At 40.4% G+C, this 21,231-nt stretch overlaps 1 protein-coding gene across 9 annotated transcripts in view; it reads left to right on the forward strand.

Annotated features, from left to right (window-relative positions):
• Nucleotides 1-6,399: 6,399 nt before the first annotated feature.
• The window catches only part of LOC126293551 (programmed cell death 6-interacting protein), a 139,630-nt gene continuing 124,798 nt past the window's right edge, over nucleotides 6,400-21,231 (forward strand). For 5 of the 9 annotated variants that reach the window (XM_049986820.1, XM_049986818.1, XM_049986822.1 and 2 more), the window contains exons 1-4: nucleotides 6,555-6,857; nucleotides 8,636-8,754; nucleotides 10,746-10,873; nucleotides 17,442-17,595. In XM_049986820.1, coding sequence (XP_049842777.1) covers nucleotides 6,652-6,857; nucleotides 8,636-8,754; nucleotides 10,746-10,873; nucleotides 17,442-17,595 — 607 coding nt within the window. In that variant the 5' untranslated portion in view covers nucleotides 6,555-6,651. Of the gene's footprint in view, nucleotides 6,858-8,635; nucleotides 8,755-10,745; nucleotides 10,874-17,441; nucleotides 17,596-21,231 lie in introns of all 9 variants that reach the window. The other 4 variants (XM_049986825.1, XM_049986821.1, XM_049986817.1 and 1 more) reach the window with 4 other exon arrangements.

Consider the following 21,231-nt stretch of genomic DNA (forward strand, 5'->3'; position numbering starts at 1 on the left):
TATTTTCACTATTTCTACATTAAATGATCATTGAGTTAGAATTTGCAGAAAAAATATTGTACAAAAATAAAGAGAAGATGTATTAAGGAAGAAGGAGCGTTTACTATATTGGCAGATTAATATTTGTATTACAATCACATTTACATGTTTAATCATTAAGATTCTAGTATCATTTATATAATGCATCACTAAGGAAAAGGCACAAATCTTGACTGTACTTCCTGAAGAAACTCATAGAGACTACATAAATGGTAATGAGTCAGATAAAACACAGCATCTGATTTGAAATTTACCAGGTCCTATTTTAATTTTATTTTCTGGGAAAGTTTATTAAAAATAACTTGACCATAATGTAGGGTCCTTTTTATATAGTGTATTGCTGGTGGGCTCTAAATGAAAATTTCCTTTAGCCTCGTATTGTAGGAGTGGATACTTTCATTTTTTTGGAAGTGAGTGAAATTTTCCATTTAATTTTTTTCACAAATACAGTCATTGCATACACATGTACACAAGGAAGTGGGAGGATTTTAGTTTTTAAAGAGTGGTGTGCAGGTTTTGTTCCATTTCAGGCCTGCCTTTATTCTTATAGTTCTTTTTTGTAGCCTAAAGAGCTTTTGGTTAAGAGAAGAGTAGCTCCAGAAAATAACTACACATTTCAGTTGTGGGTGTATGTAGTTGATGCAGTATGCTTCTAAAATTTTCATAAATAGCATGCATTGCTCAATTCCTTACAGACGTTTTCAATATGTGTTCCTCATTTAAGACCATCTTGGAGTCATGCACCCAAGGACTTCATGTTGTTCACACTCTGAAGATTCTTGTAAGATATCTGAATCTGAACAGTTTGTTCGCCTTTTTTCACATTATAAAAAATTAGTGCCACTGTCTTACTTGCATTTATCATCAATTTGTTGTGATTGAACCAGCTTTAAATATTGTTCAATGTCTCTGTTGCTGACTTCTGAAACATTCCCATTTCTTTCCGACTCACTAGCACACTTGTATCATCAACACACTGTATGGTGTTCTCACAGAATTCGTTTAGATCATTCACATACGAAATACAAGAGGTCACAGAGCTGAGCACTGTGGCGCTACCTTCTTAATGGCTTCATAGTATGAGTAGTGTTGAGTCAATTTGCAGAAACTTTGATGTTGTACTTCAACCACTTGTTTTCGACCATTTAGATATGATTTTATTTAGTTGTTAGATGTTCCTCTAATCCTCATGTTGTCAAGATTAGTCAGTAGTTTTGTGTTATCTATGATATCAGAAGCCTAAGAGACATCTAGACATATTTCAATGACATTTTCACGATTATCTAGTTTCTGAAGTACTTCACTTAATAGTTCAAAAATTACTATATCGATTCATCAGCGTTCCTGAAACCATGTTGTGCTGTTGATAGTATTTTGAGCTCTTCCAGGAAATCTACTACTCTTCTTTGAATTTTTCTATCATTTTTGAAAATACAGATAGTAGAGCAATGAGCCTGTAGTTAGCCACTTCATCCTTTTTACTTTTCTTGAGCAATAGTTTGCGCTCGGCAGTTTTTAGGCATAATGGGAAAATTCCGGATTGAAAGGAACTATTAAAGAAGTGAGATAATGGTGCAGTAACGGTGTATACACAATTTTAATAACATTGTCTGAGATGCCATCTATTCCAGTCGAAAGGTTCATTTTTAAAGTTATGGTAACTCACGTAACAGGACTTCTTCCTGGGTTGTTGAACAGAAAAAAAGTGAAGTATGATTTATATTGGTATTTACAGGTGATACTGGCCAGTTTTTATAGCTAGATTTGATTTAACTTATTTTGCTAAAATAAATACTGCAGACATTCTTCGATATTGCAATCCAATTTGACATTGAAATTTAGCTGTTTGTTTCGTGAAAGTGGATTATGAAAATATATCGTGTGCTTGTGTAACAAAATGTAACGGTCGTTTAGCTGCAACTGAAATGTGCCATGCTAATCGTGAACTTACCTACGTGAAACATCACAGAAACAACTGCAAGGCCCTAAAGAACATGTTCTTTACCTGGAAAATATTGTTAAAGGCCTATCTGAACCACCACATGAAGAACATGGACGCTATCACACGTACAGTGAAACAAAGAAATGTGCAAAATCTAAACACGTTTTAAAGGAATTTAAGGTTCCTTTAAGAAATCAATTCCAACATGTTGTTGTGGATGGGGAACAAACTGATGAGTTTATCATCACAGACAAAGTGTATCGATCTAAAAAAGTCAAAAGTCAAATGCGTAACACATCAGTAGAATCCGTATGCTGCGAGAATGTAAACAAAGGGACACAAACGAATACATACGTTAGTGCAGTTTTGCCTACTGACAGCGACGTAAGAGGACTAGCAGGAATTCTTCGTTATCAGCATGATTTAAATGTTACAAGCGTTAGGAAACATGGAGCAGGTTTTCAAGAAGTTCTAAAAAGTCCTGTGTTGCAAAATCATGAAACCCCATCTATGTGATGGATCGAAAATAATATGTCCGGCCGGTGATATTTTGGCATTCTTGGTTAAACATGTAGAACCCTTGCAAGAAAAGATAAATGACCATCTGCTTTCTTAGGGTCTTCCAATAAGAACTGTGGGAGGAGTGTAGCTAGTGGCCGAGCAAAAGATATATCGACAACCATTATATGTAATATATGGAAGAAGTTTGTTGTTGTTGTTGTTGTCTTCAGTCCTGAGACTGGTTTGCTGCAGCTCTCCATGCTACTCTATCCTGTGCAAGCTGCTTCATCTCCCAGTACCTACTGCAACCTACATCCTTCTGAATCTGCTTAGTGTACTCATCTCTCGGTCTCCCTCTACGATTTTTACCCTCCACGCTGCCCTCCAATGCTAAATTTGTGATCCCTTGGTGCCTCAAAACATGTCCTACCAACCGATCCCTTCTTCTAGTCAAGTTGTGCCACAAGCTCCTCTTCTCCCCAATCCTATTCAATACCTCCTCATTAGTTACGTGATCTATCCACCTTATGACAAACTGCTTATTTGCTTCTGTCTCGGGTTCTTCGGCCGACGTTCGTGTGATGATTTTGCTGACGTTTCGCCAGCACGAGTGGCTGGCATTGTCAAAGCTTCACCCTCCATTGCCGGAGGTGAACCGGAGGTGAACCGGCAATGGAGGGTGAAGCTTTGACAATGCCAGCCACTCGTGCTGGCGAAACGTCAGCAAAATCATCACACGAACGTCGGCCGAAGAACCCGAGACAGAAGCAAATAAGCAGTTTGTCAACAAGTGGCCACGAAAGTCTTAACAATTTTGTATCCACCTTATCTTCAGTATTCTTCTGTAGCACCACATTTCGAAAGCTTCTATTCTCTTCTTGTCCAAACTAGTTATCGTCCATGTTTCACTTCCATACATGGCTACACTCCATACAAATACTTTCAGAAACGACTTCCTGATACATAAATCTATATTCGATGTTAACAAATTTCTCTTCTTCAGAAACGCTTTCCTTGCCATTGCCAGTCTACATTTTATATCCTCTCTACTTCGACCATCATCAGTTATTTTACTTCCTAAATAGCAAAACTCCTTTACTACTTTAAGTGTCTCATTTCCTAATCTAATTCCCTCAGCATCACCCGATTTAATTTGACTACATTCCATTATCCTCGTTTTGCTTTTGTTAATGTTCATCTTATATCCTCCTTTCAAGACACTGTCCATTCCGTTCAACTGCTCTTCCAAGTCCTTTGCCGTCTCTGACAGAATTACAATGTCATCGGCGAACCTCAAAGTTTTTACTTCGTCTCCATGAATTTTAATACCTACTCCAAATTTTTCTTTTGTTTCCTTTACTGCTTGCTCAATATACAGATTGAATAACATCGGGGAGAGGCTACAACCCTGTCTCACTCCTTTCCCAACCACTGCTTCCCTTTCATGCCCCTCGACTCTTATTACTGCCATCTGGTTTCTGTACAAATTATAAATAGCCTTTCGCTCCCTGTATTTTACCCCTGCCGCCTTTAGAATTTGAAAAAGAGTATTCCAGTCAACATTGTCAAAAGCTTTCTCTAAGTCTACAAATGCTAGAAACGTAGGTTTGCCTTTTCTTAATCTTTCTTCTAAGATAAGTCGTAAGGTCAGTATTGCCTCACGTGTTCCAACATTTCGACGGAATCCAAACTGATCCTCCCCGAGGTCTGCATCTACCAGTTTTTCCATTCGTCTGTAAAGAATTCGCGTTAGTATTTTGCAGCCGTGGTTTATTAAACTGATAGTTCGGTAATTTTCACATCTGTCAGCACCTGCTTTCTTTGGGATTGGAATTATTATATTCTTCTTGAAGTCTGAGGGTATTTCGCCTGTCTCATACATCTTGCTCACCAGCTGGTAGAGTTTTGTCATGACTGGCTCTCCCAAGGCCGTAAGTAGTTCTAATGGAATGTTGTCTACTCCGGGGGCCTTGTTTCGACTCAGGTCTTTCAGTGCTCTGTCAAACTCTTCACGCAGTATCGTATCTCCCATTTCGTCTTCATCTACATCCTCTTCTATTTCCATAATATTGTCCTCAAGTACATCGCCCTTGTATAAACCTTCTATATACTCCTTCCACCTTTCTGCCTTCCCTTCTTTGCTTAGAACTGGGCTGCCATCTGAGCTCTTGATATTCATACACGTGGTTCTCTTCTCTCCAAAGGTCTCTTTAATTTTCCTGTAGGCAGTATCTATCTTACCCCTAGTGAGATAAGCTTCTACATCCTTACATTTGTCCTCTAGCCATCCCTGTTTAGCCATTTTGCACTTCCTGTCGATCTCATTTTTGAGACGTTTGTATTCCTTTTTGCCTGCTTCATTTACTGCATTTTTATATTTTCTCCTTTCATCAATTAAATTCAATATTTCTTCTGTTACCCAAGGATTTCTAGCAGCCCTCGTCTTTGTACCTACTTTATCCTCTGCTGCCTTCACTACTACATCCCTCAGAGCTACCCATTCTTCTTCTACTGTATTTCTTTCCCCTATTCCTGTCAATTGTTCCCTTATGCTCTCTCTGAAACTCTGTACAACCTCTGGTTCTTTCAGTTTATCCAGGTCCCATCTCCTTAATTTCCCACATTTTTGCAGTTTCTTCTGTTTTACTCTACAGGTCATAACCAATAGATTGTGGTCAGAGTCCACATCTGCCCCTGGAAATGTCTTACAACTTAAAACCTGGTTCCTAAATCTCTGTCTTACCATTATATAATCTATCTGATACCTTTTAGTATCTCCAGGGTTCTTCCACGTATACAACCTTCTTTCATGATTCTTAAACCAAGTGTTAGCTATGATTAAGTTGTGCTCTGTGCAAAATTCTACTAGGCGGCTTCCTCTTTCATTTCTTAGCCCCAATCCATATTCACCTACTATGTTCCCTTCTCTCCCTTTTCCTACACTCGAATTCCAGTCACCCATTACTATTAAATTTTCGTCTCCCTTCACTATCTGAATAACTTCTTTTATTTGATAATACATTTCTTCAGTTTCTTCGTCATCTGCAGATCTAGTTGGCATATATACTTGTATTACTGTAGTAGGTGTGGCTTTTGTATCTATCTTGGCCACAATAATGCATTCACTATGCTGTTTGTAGTAGCTTACCCGCATTGCTATTTTCCTATTCATTATTAAACCTACTCCTGAATTTCCCCTATTTGATTTTGTGTTTATAACCCTGTATTCACCTGACCAAATGTTTTGTTCCTCCTGCCACCGAACTTCACTAATTCCCACTATATCTAACTTTAACCTATCCATTTCCCTTTTTAAATTTTCTAATCTACCTGCCCAAGTAAGGCATCTGACATTCCACGCTCCAATCAATATAACGCCAGTTTTCTTTCTCGTGATAACGACGTCCTCTTGAGTAGTCCCCGCCCGGAGATCCGAATGGGGGACTATTTTACCTCCGGAATATTTTACCCAAGAGGATGCCATCATCATTTAATCATACAGTTGTAAGAAACATAATATGGCCCAATATCTTACACTTGCAACAACTGTAATGTTGTGACTTATGTTCATGAGGCCTAAAATGTGAGGGACATGTACTAAACTGAAAAATAAAGTAAGTAAAAGGCAAGTGAAACACTTTGTATTAACTTTCAATTAAATATTTAAATTTTACCCTAAAAGAGTTCAAATTATCAGGCTCGATCAAAAAAAATAGAATTCAAATTCTCAGTAACTGTATTCACATGATAAACACTATTTTTCAAAAGTCTGGGACTGAGATATGTAAATTATGTTATGTGACATAAAATTTAAAATACCCCGCACTCCTGCTGGGAATGTAGGCGTCTGCTCAAGAGTTAACATCTCTCGTTTCAGATTTTTGAAATTCGCGGAAATCGTCACCAGGTTATTATTTGTCTAAAATCCAGACTCTCACTCAGTCAACATAGGGTTAGGAAAGCAGTTCGCAACCATAAACTCGAAGCCTCCAATTATTTCTGATTGACGTAATTTCAGTAAGTCAACGATATAAAAGTCGGAAGCTGAGTCACTGAAATATGCGTCAGGTCCAAAGATACATATCACCTGACACTTACTGGAAGGTTAGACAACAAAAGGCGGAGTCTTGGGTGGTGTGTGGAATTGTGATAATTTTGTTGATTTTACAATGGCAGACCTCTTGGTGGTTCCTCTCAAAAAACCGTCAGAAGTGGACTTGGTGAAGCCACTGAAGAACTTGATTTCGTCCTCTTACAATACATCAGATAAAACCGAAGATTATAATGAAGCAATTAACGAATTTGCAAAACTCCGAAGTAATGCGGTGTGGCGTGCGTTTGAAAAGTACGAAAGCTCGTTGGAAGTGATTTACAGGTAAATATATTTCGCAAAGAAACTTTTGCGTGAATCATAAAGTGGTGACCGTATTGGTACGTTTTGTAACTGTCAACAGTTTGCGATCTGACGTGGTTGTAATGTCAGCACTTGGGTGCGAATTTAGACACACTTTCTTCCACACCCTTTTTGGTAACTGTATTTTTTATGATCATCCTCAATCCAAGACATATTACAGCGTAAAAAACGAAGTGTGTTTCATGTCTCTCCGCTATTTTCAGTTTGCCTCTGTGTCTCGTGAAAATTAAAGCTGGAATTATGGCATGAAAATAAAGATATGTCGCGCTTTTAACACACAGTATTTTAAATCTGTAGTCCTATGTGAGAAAACTTATATGAACAAGAATTATTGGCACCTCGTTGTCATAAGTCTGAGGTAGCACTTTGTAGGAAGAAAATTCCGATGTGTGATATGTCTTTCAGGAACAGCATTTGACAATGGATTCATAATATAACAGTAGAGGGTTCTTGTCCTTGAATGCCATTTCGTTGCGTTCGTATTTCTTTCTCCTCCTGAATTGGAAGCCAACGATTAAAATTGTTTGGACTGTGTTAATGATAAAAAGCAAGATTATTCCTGTGGAGAGTACCTCACAGATTTCCTTCATCATTCCAGTCTTGTGCTCGTTGCATATTGCCTCGTCATCGATAAGTTGAACTCCGATCTTTATTCGTTCTCGTCTTCATTTGACAAATCGCATTCACTAGCAGAAATTCCTGTCTATTCAAGATCCTAGAACTGGAATTGGCAAGAAAATAGTGATCTCTTTTGCAGTGTTCACTGCATATAAACATTAATGCATTAGTGTTCGTATCTTCATAATTTAATGTGACTAAAATGGTCGTCTGTAGTATAACCCTTCAATTATAACAACTTGTTTACTTTGAATGTAGAGTAAATGCTTTCTTCAAGATCTTGCAGTCTTTGTGAGCTGTTTAATCTCGTAACATTGATTCATAATGTGTCACATGCTGCTGCTTCCATATTGGTAATGAAAATGTGGAAGCAGCAGAGAATGGTTATTTAGTACCGGTGGAAAACCATAGACAGCAATATATGACTTATCAACAAATGTGATACAAAATGGAATGGATACATTGTTTGTACATCTGCTTGTAAACAAATGCAACATGTGAATTCAAGCAGAAAGGGTTGCATTGTGGTGCAGCAAATTTCACCTGTAGGAGTGCCTAACATACAGGCCTACTTCAGAAACAACTAGTTTATATTTGTGGATTGTCACTACTTTGACACATTACAGAATACTTCCATAGTAATAGGTGTTAGTGATCCATCACAGTGCAGAAAGAAAAACAGTACCTGTTTTTATAATGGCAGAAGAAAATGTGGCTTTCCTTAGCCTCCATCAAAACTGAATAAAAAAGAGTGCAAATCCCAAGATACTTACTTGCTCATTTTTATAAAATACCGTACACATACTAATATTATACCCTTATTCCATAAAACTAAGTGTATTTAATGCAATATATTCTCAGTTTTGGATGCTTGTCAAGTAATATTGAAAGTAAATGTTTAATAACCTTTCAACTGAGTCTGTCATTACAAAATTGCATGTAGACCCAACTGATAAAGTAAATGTAACACTGTCAGGTGAAAATATTCTGAAGTAACATAAAACTTTTGTCGACCTATTGGTGTCGACAATTACTGTTGGTAAATTGTGTTTGTGAAATATCATAAGTAGATGACTGACATTTTTACCAGTTGTTCCTTTCTATGGTGTTTTTTGTTGCAGTTATTATGATCAACTTTGTGCACTTGAAGGAAAGATTCCTTTCCATGAAATCCAGGTTCCATTCAAATGGAAAGATGCTTTTGATAAGGGTACCCTATTTGGTGGCAGAATGAGTATGAGTAAGTATACATATGCACTGAATTGTATTAGTTTTTAAAATTTCTTTTGCAAAGCACACATTTTCACATGACCCCTCTTCGATTCCATATGTTGTAGTTAATGGTGTGTGTTGTAATGAAATACCACTTTGATTGTATAAATCCTGTTATCAACAGAAAAATCAAAAGTTTGATACTGATTGAAAGCACATGAAAGAAAATCATTTGGATTCATGTAGGAGCTATGCAAGCTAATGTTATGTGGCTGGGAAGTTCACCAGAGTTTGCTGCAACTTGTGTAATCTTAAAGGGCAGAACAGTGCTAAGACTCTCCCAGTAGAGCTTCCACTCCCTACATTAAAGCGCATGTTGGTAATGCCTGTTGGGAGGCAGTCATTGAAATTCGAGATGACAGAACAGTGTACGTGCATAGCAAATTTCTTTGCAAAGTTTATATTTCAGTTGTATGAGAGATACTAAGCATTTAATGTAACAACATTAACATACTAGGTGCTATAGTGTAATTGGACCAAAGGCACCCGTACCCTTGGGCAAGCCTCCCATCTTTTAATGAAAGCAAAAAATATAGTGTAGCAAGGTGTTTTTCTTTTAAAAAACTTATTTAAGAATAAGTATTACAGAGTTTTTAACAGGGTTGGAATGGCAGCTTTTTTGTCAGACTGAATTTTCTAAGAAAAATACTTAGTTTGCAGGGGCAAAAACATTGAGTTTTATTTAATAGTTTTTCCTGCACCTTATCTCCTTCGTACCCCGACGACGAACAATGATGTGATAGTGCACCGCTTATTCATTTAGGTTGGTCTCTTATCTTATATATGATGAAAGTTTTTTGGAGCTCTCCATATCCAAATATTACAAACCTTTCACGTCACTAGATATATTAAATATAGTTCTTTCAAAGCTGCAGCACTCTCGAGAGCTCGAATGATTAGCTGGTATTGAGTGAAGAATGGAAGGCTAATAAAATTTGGCAGTAATAAATAGATGGGCTATACAAAGGAATGAAACTCGAGGACAAAATTATGGACAAGAAAGAGGAAGTACACGAAGGTTTGGGATGCCATTTTCCAAAAATATGTTGCACAGGGTGTAGTCTCTATCTGGAAGCGAACACGGTAGACAAACAGTATGGGCAATGGGATGCGGAAGGACATCAGAAGATCAGCTTAGTAGATTGAATAACTGATCAAATTGGGGAGAAATTGATGGCATAAAGTAACTAAAAGAAGGAATCAGTTGATAGGAGACAACTTGAGGTGTCGAGGAATCATCAGTTAGGTAGTGGAGGGAAGTGTGGGGACTACAGATTGTAGACAAAGACTAGGGCTCGAATACAGTAAGCGGCTCAGAGAGGTGAAGAGGGTCCTATAGGATAAGCTCATGTTGAACTCTGTGACAAATGCCAAATTGCTGTTCAAATTGAGATCTATGTTAAATTATAGGTCTCGCATAACTGGCTGGGGGAGCCAATTTGAAGGTCGGACGTGGGTAATGGCATACCACCTGCGATAGGACTGTGCCACTGGTAAAGCACTACATTGTGATCGGAGTGATGGTCAGGTTAAGGACAGCTTATGCAGAGCTTGTGCCTTCAGGCTGAAAGCAGAAATCCTTTCCACTGGCATAGTAACTCAAATATGTTACCCCCATACGTCACTGAATAAAGGTGTTTGATTCGCAAAAGAACAGCCAAATTATCATTATCAGAGGACTGTGTGATGACCTGTTTGGTCGTTTTGATTACTTCTAGGATAATATTGAGAAATAATATTTGTACGTCTCAGCTAACACTTACGTGCTCGAGCAGAAAGGAGTTCCGAAAGTTCGCAGCATGTCACTGTGTGCTTAATAATTTGGTGTTTTAATAGGTTGGTCGAGTTTGCAGTTGACTTTTTTTTTTATTTGTCTGTTAGTAAACTGTTTCTCCTTAACTTGCCATTTTTCATTTGAATCTATCTGTGCTATCAGTTTCATTAGACTTTCTGTTTCAGCTGTTCCATCATTTGCTTTCGAGAAAATGTGTGTGCTGTTCAACATTGCGGCTCTTCAAAGCGCCGTTGCTGCGAGCCAGAGTGTGGATAGTGATGAGGGCCTCAAACTTGCAGCAAAATTACTTCAGGTAAATGAAAAGTAAATGCCGTCTTACATCCTCGCTGTTTATTTCGTGTGGTTTAGAAATACTGAACCCGTCTGTACAGACCTGCCGAAAGAGCTCATCAAAATCTGGCGTACGTTAAATATGCACCTCAAGAGGACTTCTAGTTATTCCTGTGATAGTACATTTGCTGGCTATGCCATCTCTCAGCCAAACTGTCACTTTGTGATGTAACCTATACCTTGTTCTGTGTTGCAGATAAGCTTGTGACCACATCTAAGATTTCGTATTCACTTTTGTCAGCTTAGCTAACTCGACACCAAACTGTCGCCTTCCAGTGTGACTTGGAGCTCAGGCTGCGCTACAGATCAGTCTGTCGACAATATAAAAGTGAAATAAATATTTGTTCTGTCGAATCTCCGTTTGTGCCTATATAACATCACATTCTACATCCACATTGTGATGTGGGCCAAAGCCGACACCCGATAGCGGCAGGTCGATTCGACACAGTGTTCCCGTACCTTAGAGTTCTGAGAAATATCGGCACTATGTGTTGCATTGTGTGTGGGCTCTTTGTATACGGGATTGAAATATGTGCAGATCGAATGGCTGTAGGTTGCAGTAGTGACATAGAAATGGAGATTTGCACACGATAAACAATTGTGGCGTGTGTATCAAACCAGTATTTGGACTGAAGATGATGACGGCCAAACGGTTACTACTCGCCAAATTACAGAAGAACTGATCGAGGAAGGGATGTTAAAAACAATAAATTGCCTAACTTTCAGTTCAAAATAAACAGTGCAACAAATACTTGAATGTAACAATGGAAAATCTGGGATGCAATTAACAGTATAATGAAAAGGGTAGTTGCTGCTCGCCAAAAAGTGGTGGTTGTAACAATGGAAAATTGTACTGAAATGCATGAGGATCTGCAGCGAATTGACACATGGAGCAGGGAATGGCAATTCAATCTCAATGTAGACAAGTGTAATGTGCTGCGAATACATAGAAAGATAGATCCCTTATCATTTAGCTACAAAATAGGTCAGCAACTGGAAGCAGTTAATTCCATAAATTATCTGGGAGTAGGCATTAGGAGTGATTTAAAATGGAATGATCATATAAAGTTGATCGTCGGTAAAGCAGATGCCAGACTGAGATTCATTGGAAGAATCCTAAGGAAATGCAATCTGACAACAAAGGAAGTAGGTTACAGTACGCTTGTTCGCCCACTGCTCGAATACTGCTCAGCAGTGTGGGATCCGCACCAGATAGGGTCGATAGAAGAGATAGAGAAGATCCAACGGAAAGCAGCGCGCTTCGTTACAGGATCATTTAGTAATGGCGAAAGCGTTACGGAGATGATAGATAAACTCCAGTGGAAGACTCTGCAGGAGAGACGCTCAGTAGCTCGGTACGGGCTTTTGTTAAAGTTTCGAGAACGTACCTTCACCGAAGAGTCAAACAGTATATTGCTCCCTCCTACGTAAATCTCCCGAAGAGACCACGAGGATAAAATCGGAGAAATTAGAGCCCACACAGAGACATATCGACAATCCTCCTTTCCACGAACAATACGAGACCTGAATAGAAGGGAGAACCAATAGAGGTACTCAGGTTACCCTCCGCCACACACCGTCAGGTGGCTTGCGGAGTACGGATGTAGATGTAGATACAACAAAAGACTGTCAGCAAGTTAGCTTTCATCCAATGATGCCTATGACAAAAATAGGCAAAACACACACACACACACACACACACACACACACACACACACACACACACACACACACACACGACAGTCTCAGGCAGCTGGAGCCAGACTGTGAGCAGCAGGGCATTATGGCAGAGGCAACAACTATGTGGGCGGTAAGGAGGAGGGATAGCAGGGTAGGGGTGGGGGACAGCAAAGTGTTGCTGGGAGTGGGTGGAAAGTGGGGCAGCTAGGTGCATTCAGGAGGTTACACGGAGGGCAGAAGGGGTTAGTGAAAAAGGAGAGAAGTAAAAAGACTGGGTGCGTTGGTGGAATAGAGGGGTGTGTAGTGATGGAATGGGAGCAGGGAAAGGCTAGATGGGTACAGACAATGACTAACAAAGTTTGAGGCCAGCAGGGTTTACAGGGATGTAGGATGTATTCCCACCTGCACAATTCAGAAAAGCTTTGCTGAGATAGGTGGTGATTGTGAGTGGACTGGAGTAGGTGGTGGTGGATTTATGGGACAGGTCTTGCATCTAGTAATCCTCCCACCAGTTGTGTCACAAACATCACCTATCTCAACAAAGCTTTTCTGAATTGTGCAGGTGTGAATACATCCTACATCCCCGTAAACCATGCTGGCCTCAAACTTTGTTAGTCATTGTCTGTACCCATCTAGCCTTTCCCTGCTCCCAATCCATTACTACACAACCCTCTATTCCACCAACGCACCCAGTCATTTTACTTCTCTCCTTCTCCACTAACCCCTCTGCCCTCCGTGTAACCTCCTGAATGCACCTAGCTGCCCCACTTTCCACCCACTCCCAGCAACACTTTGCTGTCCCCCACCCCCACCCCTACCCTGCTATCCCTCCTCCTTACCGCCCACATAGTTGCCTCTGCCATAATGCCCTGCTGCTCAAACCATCATTTCCACCACAGTTATAGGCTTCTTCTTTTGGGGCTGACCAGTTGCTATTGGTTTATTTGTGGATTGTTTTGAAATTAAAGTTTTGAAGTTGTGCTGGAGCTTACATAATTGATTTTTCAATTTTGGTTGTTGGCTAATTCTGCTGTATTGTTTAAGCGTGCTGCACATTTTTACCAATGCTGAGTATGCCGGTACAGTATTTTTGTGCTGGTTTTGTAATGGAGAGGCTGCTGCTGATGCTCGTACAGAATATGCTAGTAGATTCCGTAACGGCAGATCACCGTACTCCAATGCGTTTTCTCTAAACTGTGTAAGACTGGTGTAGCGCCCAGCAGTCCTGTTTAATTTGAATGTGTGGATGAGCTGAGTGTGCGTGACATTGTCGGAGATAAGCCAGCCTTCGACAAGCACACAGAATCCCTACACGTATTGCGTTGCGCGTACGAGAACGTGACATTTATTATGTACGCGTGGTGTCTGTACTTACTATTCACTGTGTGTCTGACATCGTGTAGGAGGAGGTGGAGGCGGACATTAAGAATTTTGTCGTCGGTTAATTGCAGACTGCCTAGTAATCCCATTAATACTGTTCAATGACGGAGCAACTTTCACTTGTGACAGTATCGACAGCACTAGTAGATCTTATCGATTGTACGACAAAAACCTTGCCTTTGTGGAGACACATTTTTTGAGGACACTTTTGAATAAATGGTCGGTGTGGTACGATAGATGACCAGTCGATTGGGCCCGTCGTGTTACTGCACCGTCTTACAGCGCCCCGTAATATAGACAATCGCGAAAGTGTACTTCCAGAGTTCTTGTTGGTGGTCTTTCAGTTGCTGTTCTTTGACATTCTGTCCATTCTAGAGCTCTTCTACGGAAGTATTCCTTGTTCCATTCTTTTAATGTGACCAAACCATTTCGGGCTATGTCTCTACATAGTTTCTTTCAGGGGACTGATCTGAAGCGTGTTTCATATTGTTTCATTCCTTATTCTCCCCTCTTATCTTACCCAGCATCCCTCATAGAAAGCACTTTTCTGTCACTTGTGTTGTGCTTGGGTCGTTCTTTGTCCAAATCTGATACACAGGTCATTCTGATACACAGGTCAAAATGGGTAGGTAATATAACTTGCACATCATCATCTTTCCTTTGTTAGATGTTTTCTATTTCCTAATTATGTCCAATACAAGATAATAAAATTTAGAGAAATTTTCTGTCCTCTCTGGGCTTTCATCCTTTCTCAGTTGGCTTACTTCCTGGAAGCATCAGGTTCTTTAATTATTTTTCCATTGCAACTCTCATCCGTAATTTTTCGAGCTGATTTTTGTTGCCTCATTTTCTGTTAAGCTCATTTCCATGATTGCTTCTTCAATTACTCTGTGCCAGGTATTTAGTTGTTCCTCCAATTTCTGCTCATTGCCTTCCCCTATCATCACTTTCACATTTGCCGATGTTCCTTACGATGTTGTCAGTGACTGTATTGAAGAGCACTGCTGAGAGCGCACAACCCCTCTCTGTTCCGAACTTGTCCTGGTTTTTGTCATCTATGATAACACAGTTTAGGTTCTTTGTGTACATGTTTCTAAGTTGAGTTGCATTCGTTTTGACAGTTCCAGTCTGTTCAGACCTTGTGATATCTGTGAATGCAACTGTGATGTTTTCCCCAGATTCCAATTTCTTTTTTACTACCTGTCTGTATGTAAATATGACACCCATAGTTGCTCTTCTGCGCTGAAATTCTTGTTCTTCTTCACTTAATTGTGGTTCTATCTTATTCTGATTTGCTGTAAAATTACTTCCTTAAATCTTCATGCAGTACTACAGTAACGATAGTCCCCTGTAGTTACAACATAGCACTATGTTAACTTTCGTAAAAGTAGGTACAGTAATTTCCTTTGCCCGAGTGTCAGGAATTTCTTTTCTGGACATGCTATCCTCATTATTCTAAGTAGCCACTGCATTTCAGAAGGTCCTGAAGTTTTTTCATTTTGAGAGTGATGTCATCTGCTCTATGAGCTCTGTCATTTTTCATTTATAACACAGCTTTCTGTACAGCCAACGGCTGTAGACATTGCTTTTTACTACCTCTTTAGTAGCATTTTCTTCCATCTCCCTCTGTTTCATTATGCGTATTTGTTTTGCCCTGCCCTTTGTACAGATTTTGGAAATATTCTTTCCATACTTCCAAAACAACTACTTGTTCACACACAGGTTTTCCTCCTCTGTTGACGGCTCTCGAAGTGTTTTCTTTTTTCTTCCTTCCATTACTTAATATGCACGAACGAACGAGTGGCAGTACGGCACTATCGGCCAGTGCAAGTCTTTCTATTTGGCGTCACTTTGGCAAACTGGGTATCGGAGGAGGCGAGATGAGGGTTACGTCAACACAGACACCCGGCCCCCGAGTGCTGAGAATCGAACTCGGGGCCTCGCTGCCTAGAGGTGATAAGCTGCGAGCAGCAGACACGGTGTGGTGTATAATTGTCTTGTGATCCTTAAAACTCTCTTATATTTGCCTTATGAATTTGTCCCAAGACATCCTCTTAGCCAATTCAATAATTTTTCTTGCTGCTCTGCTTAGTTGTTTCCATTTGTCCCTATTATATTCCGTTCTGTTCTTTGAACTGTTCACTCATTCCTCCACGGAGTTTCTCTCTGTGTGACATTTGTCACTGTTGTTCCACACGTTTCTTCTGCAGCTTTGACGAGGCTGTGTTCGGACCTCCTCTGTTCTTCTTCTGTATGGGTCTTGAATTTTTTCTTGCCTGTTGAACTAGTGTTCTTCCACTCCATGCTGTGTCTTTTTGATTCTGGCTCATAATAGTGAACCCAAGTTTCATCAGAAGTTAAAATTTTGTTGGAGTGCTCACCTTATCTTTCATAATGTTACTTTAGGTCTGTGCACACACTCAATGTTTCCTTGTGTAGCCGCGTCAACTCTTTTGGGGCCCATCTCTTATATGTTTTGCAGTACTTCAGCTTGTTACAGATAATGTTATGAACTGTGCCAGTACTAACTTGAACCTTATCAATTTATCATTTTCACAGTCACACGGTGGTCGGCACGATTAATGGTATCAATTCGATTTTCAAGTGACGAAGTTGAAACTGCAACTGGTCGACCAGAACGGTGTTTGTCAGTGATCGAGTCATGACCATTTTTGAACTACTCTACCCACTTGCAGAAATTTGCACGATTCATACAACCTTCACCACAAACTTTAAGATATTCTACAGTATATATTTACTGGTTTCTCGCCTTCAGCAAGCAAACAACGAATAACAAACATTGTTCGACTAATGTGGACGTTTCGAGTGGACTCGCCATCTAGAATTGTATTTTTGAGGTTATGAACAAAACAATGTTGATACATCAGCTGATCAGGGCTCATCCCAGTGATGCCAACTTACAGCCATAAAAGCACCAAAGTTGCCTTACTAACAGGTTTTTCCCCTGGACGAATTTGTCTCTCTAATTATTGAATGACCCTCGTATGTTGCAAATAGTTGATGATCTCTCTTTAAGTTTGCAATGTTCAATAATGTGTGCTTTTCTTTTAAAGGAGTCATTAATTAGAGATTTTACACTGTTTGCTGTGTTTCTTTTTCCTGAACGGATTGTTGGTGCAACTTCTGGTTCCCCGTTTTCCCTTTGCCCTCAGGTGATCGAAACACAGCTACAGTGAATTGATGTTAAGTCTCAGCCTGTCAGTTTTCAATGTCGAATTTAGTTTTAATTTAACTCAGTAAGTGCATACCTAAAAGTCATTAAAGCACAACGAGAGCACTTAAGTACATTAATTTGTTCTAGAGAGGTAATACTGTCTTTGCCAGATGTGCCATCTAAATTGAGACAAGATGGACAAACTGACAAAAAAGAACCTGTCCTAGTGAACTAATACAATCATTGAGATGCAGAGGGTACAGACTAGCTTTTTTGCCGTGTGTTCCATGTGCAGCAAGCAGCCGGAATCTTCAACTACCTGAAAGCCAACGTGATGTTGGCGATCCAGCAGGAGCCGACGCAGGACCTCAATCCGGAGACCCTGGGTGCACTCTCCTCTCTCATGATCGCCCAGGCGCAGGAGATCTTCGTCTACAAAGCCATCCACGGTAAGACCGGCAGTCGCGTTGCTCCTAGGACGGTGCGGTGCTCGTGTCGGGCAGTGAGGACACGCCGTGCCTCAGGGCGCGCGTCAGTAGGATGTTCGAACCGCTGTCTGTTGTAGTAAATAATTTGGTGCAAGTTTTAATTTTCCGCTTTTGTCACACCTCGGTATTTCTGTCACCGATAAGCATTGACGACGGACACGGGCATAAAGAAACTTACGAAAAATGAAGTGTGTTAGATTCTGAGCTAATGCAGTCCTCTGACTTCACTACTAGTGAGTCCGTATCCCCTATATCTGTGCTGTGCCAACTGTCGACCCGACTCTTCCCTTCTATCCTAATCTAAACCGCAGGCTGCCCTGTACACCAGTGTTACTACTGTGTAGATTCTGCCTCAAGGATGAAATTGTTAATAATATTTTGACACGAAAACTGTATCAGAATCCCTACAATAGTTCCTGAGAGTAGCCTGAATGTACAGACAGAAACTGCAGCAGGGGAGTTAAATTCGGAATACATGTTGACAGATGAGATTGTCTACAACAAATTGACAGTGGACCCCATTAGACGGAATATTAAGCCCCGGGACTGTAAATTCTGAGTAATCTCAGTCAAAACAGGTACAGTGGTCTGCAAATGCTGTGTTCAGTGTGGCAGATAGTAATAGCAGCCGAGTAGTGTAGCAGGACACAGCTGGCTGTTTTTCTCTCACAAGTACTGCAGTAAGCACCAATTCGTTGCTAGCATACATTACATAACTCGACAAACCTGACATCCCAGAAGGATTTCCTTTTTTGTTATAGGATTTACAAAACTTCTAGTTTTATTGTAAAAGAATACAGTAAATAAAGCAAACAAGATGGTTGTGTAGTTGTTGTTGTTGTTCTGTGATGAAACAAAACTATAGACCTACATATCTCTGACGTCGATCTGTTGTAGAATTTTAGAACATGTTCTTTGCTCGCGTATCGTGTTGTTTCCGGAGATGCAGAATCTACTCTGTAGGAATCGACGTGGATTCCGGAAACAGCAATCTTGTGATTAGATACATGCTCCCAGGTAGATGCCATTTTCCTCGACTTCCGGAAGGCGATTGATACTGTTCCGCACTGTCACCTGACAATCGAAGTAAGAGCCAGCTGTGTGGCTGGATTGAAGAGTTTTTAGCTAACAGAACACAGCATATTGTTCGCAATGGAGAGACGTTTACAGACGTTAAAGTAACCTCTGGCGTACTACAATGGACTGTTATGGGAACATTGCTTTTCACAATATATGTAAATGACCTAGTAGATAGTGTCGGAAGTTCCATGCGGCTTTTCGCGGACGATGCTGTAATATACAGAGAAGTTGCAACATTAGAAAATTGCAACCAAATACAGGAAGATCTGCAGCGGATAGGCACTTGGTGCAGGGATTGGCAACTGACCCTTAACATAGACAAAATGTAATGTATTGCGAATACATAGAAAGAAGGATCCTTTATTGTATGATTATATGATAGCGGAACAAACACTGGTAGCAGTTACTTCTGTACGGAACGATTTGAAGTGCAATTATCATATAAAATTAATTGTTGGTAATGCGGGTGCCAGGTTGAGATTTATTGGGAGAGTCCTTAGAAAATGTAGTCCATCAACAAAGGAGGTGGCTTACAAAACACTCGTTCGACCTATGCTTGAGTATTGCTCATCAGTGTGGGATCCGTACCATGTTGGTTTGACGGAGGAGATAGAGAAGATCCGAAGAAGAGCGGCGCGGTTCGTCACAGGGTTATTTGGTAAGCGTGATAGCGTTACGGAGATGTTCAGCAAACTGGAGTGGCAGACTCTGCAAGAGAGGCGTTCTGCATCGCGGTGTAGCTCGCTCGCCAGATTTCGAGAGGGTGCGTTTCTGGATGAGGTATCGAATATATTGCTTCCCCCTACTTATACCTTTCGAGGAGATCACGAATGTAAAATTAGAGAGATTCGAGCGCGCACGGAGGCTTTCAGTCGTTCTTCCCGCGAACCGTACGCGACTGGAACAGAAAAGGGAGGTAATGACAGTGGCACGTAAAGTGCCCTCCGCCACACACCGTTGGGTGGCTCGTGGAGTATAAATGTAGATGTAGATTTAGAAACGGTCCTTGTCAGTTGTTTGACAAAAAGTGTTACAAACGGATTTGTACTCGACTGTATACGAACACACTGCAGTCACAAAAGAAGTACTTCGCAGGACGACACGGGCCGAGCCGATGTAGCGACGGAGGCGCTTCTTGGCTCAAATTGCATTCCGGATCGCTCGACGTACAGAAAAGTAAAAAGAATTTCTACTTACCTTCTTTTCAGAAAATATTTTTATCTCCTACATAGCTGTAGGCTGCGAGTAAGACTGTGTTCGAAACTGAAAAGGTAACGAGGTTTTGTCGCCCGTCTTGTCACCGAGATTATTTCTGTAGCAGAAAACAGATTTTTGCCACTAGTCACCTCGTCCGGGATATTATATTTTTTCTAACTTTGCAAGTATTTATTATCTTTTCCACCGCTCGTTCTTAAATATTATCGTACCCGATCGTGTCACAATGCCAGTCCTCGGCAAGGTGCCGCTTTTCCACCTCGCTTACCGAGTGAAATAGAGAATGTGTTTCCTCGACGACAACTAGCTGCTCGTGTACAATAATTTACATGAGTGAGCATCTGGAAATGAGAATAAATTCTTGAATCGTTGTTATGAAAACATAACTTAAAAAATAGAACTATCTTTGCAAACTCGCGGTTGACAGAAATTTGTTTCCTTTCGTACCGTCACTGTCTCTGTCACAGCTAATGTATAATAAAATGAAACTGTTTTGACAGTGAGTGCAGAGACGTGTTCATGTGACTGTCAGTGTGCTAGGACGCCGTTATTGAGAAAGATACCGCAAGCTCTAGTCAAAGATTGAACATTTTTTGTGGTAAGGAAGAAGTTACAATATAGATGGAGAGTTAATAAGTAAAATTAATTTCGTTTTTGTATTGCCCGATGTCATCGGAGCCACGTTTGCGAGCGAAGGTGGGAGTAACAGATAGGCTCCGCAAATTTTATATGTTATGTGTCGTATATCTTAAATTACGTCGACGATGTGGTATTTAGGTTCTAAATTGAGAGAACAGAATCCTCTTTTCCTCAGCTGTGGTCTTGTGCTCTTGGGTGTGGTCACCATTTTGAGGCTTGTGCAAAAGAGAGAGAAACAACGTAGCAGCCAATGTATACACGTTTGCTTCAGATATTTGACTTGGCACTGTCTGCTGGATTCTTTACTTCAGGCAGCAGGCAGCTTTTCTGCTGCTCTCGCGAGTTTCTCACAAATCCCGCCCGGAGCCTCACATTCGATAATGAGCACAGACATTTGATTTCGTCGGCGGTAGAAGAGCACAGTCTGTCGAAGATTGCGGCGTCACACTACCTGTTCGAAGAAGTTGTCCCGGCGTTCACCTGGAGTGATTTTACCCAGACGACAAAATATCTAAATTATAATTTGTGGAGAAAATTATCTTTATTTCCCTCTTTGTGTGTTTCTTGTCCCATTCCCCTGTATCTCAGATGTGAATTTAGTTAAATTTGACAAGAAGTACAGCTAAATGGGAAAATAAAAAGAAGTCCTTGTTTCTCACCACA

This window comes from Schistocerca gregaria, chromosome 10, assembly GCF_023897955.1.
Source record: "Schistocerca gregaria isolate iqSchGreg1 chromosome 10, iqSchGreg1.2, whole genome shotgun sequence".
In the NCBI taxonomy this organism is placed as follows: domain Eukaryota; kingdom Metazoa; phylum Arthropoda; class Insecta; order Orthoptera; family Acrididae; genus Schistocerca; species Schistocerca gregaria.